General features: G+C 42.6%; 1 protein-coding gene across 1 annotated transcript in view; it reads left to right on the top strand.

Annotated features, from left to right (window-relative positions):
• LOC103740956 (dedicator of cytokinesis protein 8) overlaps positions 1-3,712 on the top strand; it is a gene marked incomplete at both ends in the record, with an annotated part of 25,436 nt that overhangs the window by 10,963 nt on the left and 10,761 nt on the right. Inside the window, 2 exon segments of the mRNA XM_008841635.1 lie at positions 780-880; positions 1,607-1,799. Coding sequence (XP_008839857.2) covers positions 780-880; positions 1,607-1,799 — 294 coding nt within the window.

Raw genomic sequence — 3,712 nt, 5'->3', positions numbered from 1 at the left:
ACAATAAAACAAAATAAACCCTGAAGGGTGATTAATGAAGAAACAAGTGGTGTGAAAAGACGTGGAGGCAAATTTAGCTAGGCACGGGGAAAGTGGGTGGAGATAATGAGTGTGGGTGATAATGGATTGTTAGGAAAGCAAGGCAGGTTCCATTTAAAGAGGCTCGTAAACAGCATTGACCCTCCGAAGCTTGTGAGGGCAGTCATCTCTATGTGAGGGTGATCATCTCTATGTGAGGGCGGTCATCTCTTGTGAGGACGGTCATCTCTTGTGAGGGCGGTCATCTCTATGTGAGGGTGGTCATCTCTTGTGAGGATGGTCATCTCTATGTGAGGGCGGTCATCTCTATGTGAGGACGGTCATCTCTTGCATCTCTATGGCAGTGCCTGTGGAGTAAAAGATGCAGCATGTCTCTGGCTTTCAACTCCAGCTGCACGTCTAGTCTGTGATTGGTTTTCACTTAAGCCCCGACTTTCAAGAGGAGAGTTTTATACCTCTGCAGATTGCAGATATCTGAAACGCATTTGAACTGTTTAAACATTGGGTGCCGGAGGGGGAGGTAGTGTAAGGATGCAGGACTGCTTGGTGGATCCCAGGGTCAAATCACCTGTGGGCCTTGAATTGCAAAGATGAAAAGGCTGCAGAGGGCAGTCTGGGGCCTTCCAGCTCCTGTCTCTGCTTCTGCTTTCCCTGGCTGCTCCTGCACTTTCACTGTACCCCTAACCCCGACCATGAACCGCAAAGCCAAGATTTTTGGGGGGGCTTACAATTTTTTGCAGGTGGAGGAACTTCTCTGCAATCTGAATAGCATTTTATATGACACTGTGAAAATGAGGGAATTTCAGGAAGATCCTGAGATGCTCATGGATCTCATGTACAGGTAAACTTCCCTGAGAAACTGAGGGCCATTGCTTGGAAAGGTCCAGGGTTTTCTCAGTAAATTCTTTCTAATGTAATTATCATAGGCACCATGATAGACCAGTTTGGGGACAACATCCACAAATATGTGAAATTGATAGAAAACTGGGGAAGATTCATATATAAATTTTCAGAAGGATTGCCCTTCAAGTGCAGTGTTTATAATATTGCCTTTTGTTTAGAATGAGAGAAAGAATTATCAACTGTTATCTGAGTTATTTCCCAAATGCATTGTTGCAATTATATTCAGCCAAACTTTACAGGCAATTTACTTTAGATGTCATATTTTACTGTGTAGTTTACAACTGCCTTCTTGTCCCATAGCTTCAGGAGAATCTACTTATAAAGGCATATTTGCTCTGATCTATGTCAGAAGACATTACCTTTGTCCCCCATTGTTACTTTGTGAGAAAGGGAAGGAAGAAAACTGTTCGAGATCCATGAAAAAGGAATAATGTTATCAAGGTTTTTTCCTCATAAGGCCTTCATGAAATGCTCTTTCTCTGTATCCAGCATACTCTGGACATGGATTGAAAAGGGTTAGATGAAAACGTTAACTCTTTCCCTCTAGGCAAATACAAGTTAGGGGAAAACAGAAATTTATAAAAGAAAACAAAATCTCCAAAGTATCCTGTAGAGCAGAGGCTCCAGCAGTGGCCTTTGAAACCCTTTCCCAATCTGTCTTCAGAATTGCCAAGAGCTACCAGGCGTCTCCTGACCTGTGGCTGACCTGGCTCCAGAACATGGCAGAGAAGCACATGAAGAGGAGGTGCTTCACAGAGGCTGCCATGTGCCTTGTGCACGCGGCTGCCTTGGTGGCCGAGTATCTGAGCATGCTGGAGGATCACAGCTACCTGCCGGTGGGCAGCGTCAACTTTCAGGTGAGACGTTTTTCCCTTACAATGTGTCTCAACCAGCCACAGGGTGTCCTCCACCGAAGGAGTATTACCTGCGACACAAGGCTTTTTTTTGTCTTTTTGAAGTAGGGTGTCCCTGTAGCCCCAGCTGTCCTGGAACTCACTATGTAGACCAGGCTGGCCTTGAGCTCACAGAGATCTGCCTGCCTCTGCCTCCCAAGTGCTGGGACTACAGGCATGCGCCACCACGCCCGGCTACAAGGCATTTTTTTTATGTTATAAATCATGGTGGGAGGCTGGGCTACTGACATCTAACATGGAGAAACCAAGGATATTTCCACCACTAATGTCAATATCACCAAGGTTAAAAAATGCTCTGTTAAAATATAATACTTGCCTCCTCTGATTGCTTTTTCATTTTTTTTTTTTTGTTTGTTTCTTTGGGGTTTTTTAATGTCTTTTTGAGATAGGGTCTCCCTGTAGCCCCAGCCGGCCTGGAACTTACTATGTAGACCAGGCTGGCCTTGAACTCATAGAGATTCACCTGCCTCTGCCTCCCAAGTGCTGTGATTAAAGACGTATGCCACCATGCCCAGCCTGCTTTGCAATTTAAAGAAAAATATTGATTACAATAATGATACTTAGAGGCAATGAACACTTTGGTAGATACTCTCAGACATTTGAAATTCACATGCCTTTGACCTTCCCCATAAACCTGTGAAGCAGGAGATAGGGAAGGTAGTGTTACCCCTACTTCACAGACGCTGGAAATGAGTGAGTAGTTTTCTAAGGTCATTTAAACACTTTCTTAGAGACTTGTAGTTAGCATTGTATACCAGCAAGCAGGAAACTGGAGTAATGACTTTCCTCATGGCCGAACCCTTCAAGTCTGTTCCCTAACTCTGTAAGATCCAAAATCAAGAACCAAGTTGACCTGAGAAGAGAAACAAATGGTTAACTGAATACTCTCTCAGGATAACCTGAAAGTTACCCACAGCTGATTAAAGGACATTTTGTACCAGACCTAAAAGTTACCTCAGAATGGGCTGCTCAGTGGCCACCTGGACTGTTGATACTATATAGTCTGATAGACTACTTAAAGGAAAGAAAAGCCCAAACAAAAACAGTGTTAGGCATACTTTCTTTGAAAGAAACATCATCTGTAGAGATGACCATCCCTGAAGCCATGGACAGTAGAGCTACAGTGATAGAACGTTTTCAGCCAGACTGGCAGAGTCGTTCTTAAGTTCATATCATTCTTGTTGGAATTTCTATGACTGGTTTTATGAAAGGCTTGTTCTCATGATTGTCCCTCAGCACAGTTTTGGGAGGCTTTGAGAAGCAGAAAGAAAGGACAGTTCAAAGTAGCTTTCCCAGCCCTAGAGAATGAGGCACCAAAACCATTGCTGGCAGAGCCAGGAGCTCCTGTTTCTAGAGTACTGCTCATCTGCAAAGCTGGGTTTCATCTCAGATCTGTACTACATCCTTTCCTTTTTATTTTGTTTTGTGTTTTTGAGACAGGCTCTCCCTGTACCCCCAGCTGGCTATGGAGACCCAAACTGGCCTCAATCTCAGAGATCCACCCACCTCTGCCTCTGAGAGTGCTGGGATTAAAGGTTTGTGCCACCATACCTCGACACTGCCTACTTTCTTAGAGTCCTCATTAACAAAAATATTTATTCTGTGATTTTGTTCTCAACAAGTAAATTTTATTCTCAATTTAGAAATGTTTGAAACCCAATAATAAAATTCTCATCCAAAAGCATAAAACATTCTATTTTATTTTGAATCTCATAAAACTAGACAAGAAAGTTATAAAAATTATTTAAAGTAAATCTTCATTTAACCGATTTATTTTAGCTATTTAGATTTATCACTTAATGTTGAACTGTATCATCTTTTGTTTTTTTTTTTTTTTTTGGTTTTTTTTACACGGG

Source organism: Nannospalax galili, unplaced genomic scaffold (genome assembly GCF_000622305.1).
Source record: "Nannospalax galili isolate Female #2095 unplaced genomic scaffold, S.galili_v1.0 scaffold8200, whole genome shotgun sequence".
Taxonomy (NCBI): domain Eukaryota; kingdom Metazoa; phylum Chordata; class Mammalia; order Rodentia; family Spalacidae; genus Nannospalax; species Nannospalax galili.
Note: the sequence above shows the minus strand (reverse complement) of the source record. Positions and strands in the feature narration are given on the sequence as shown.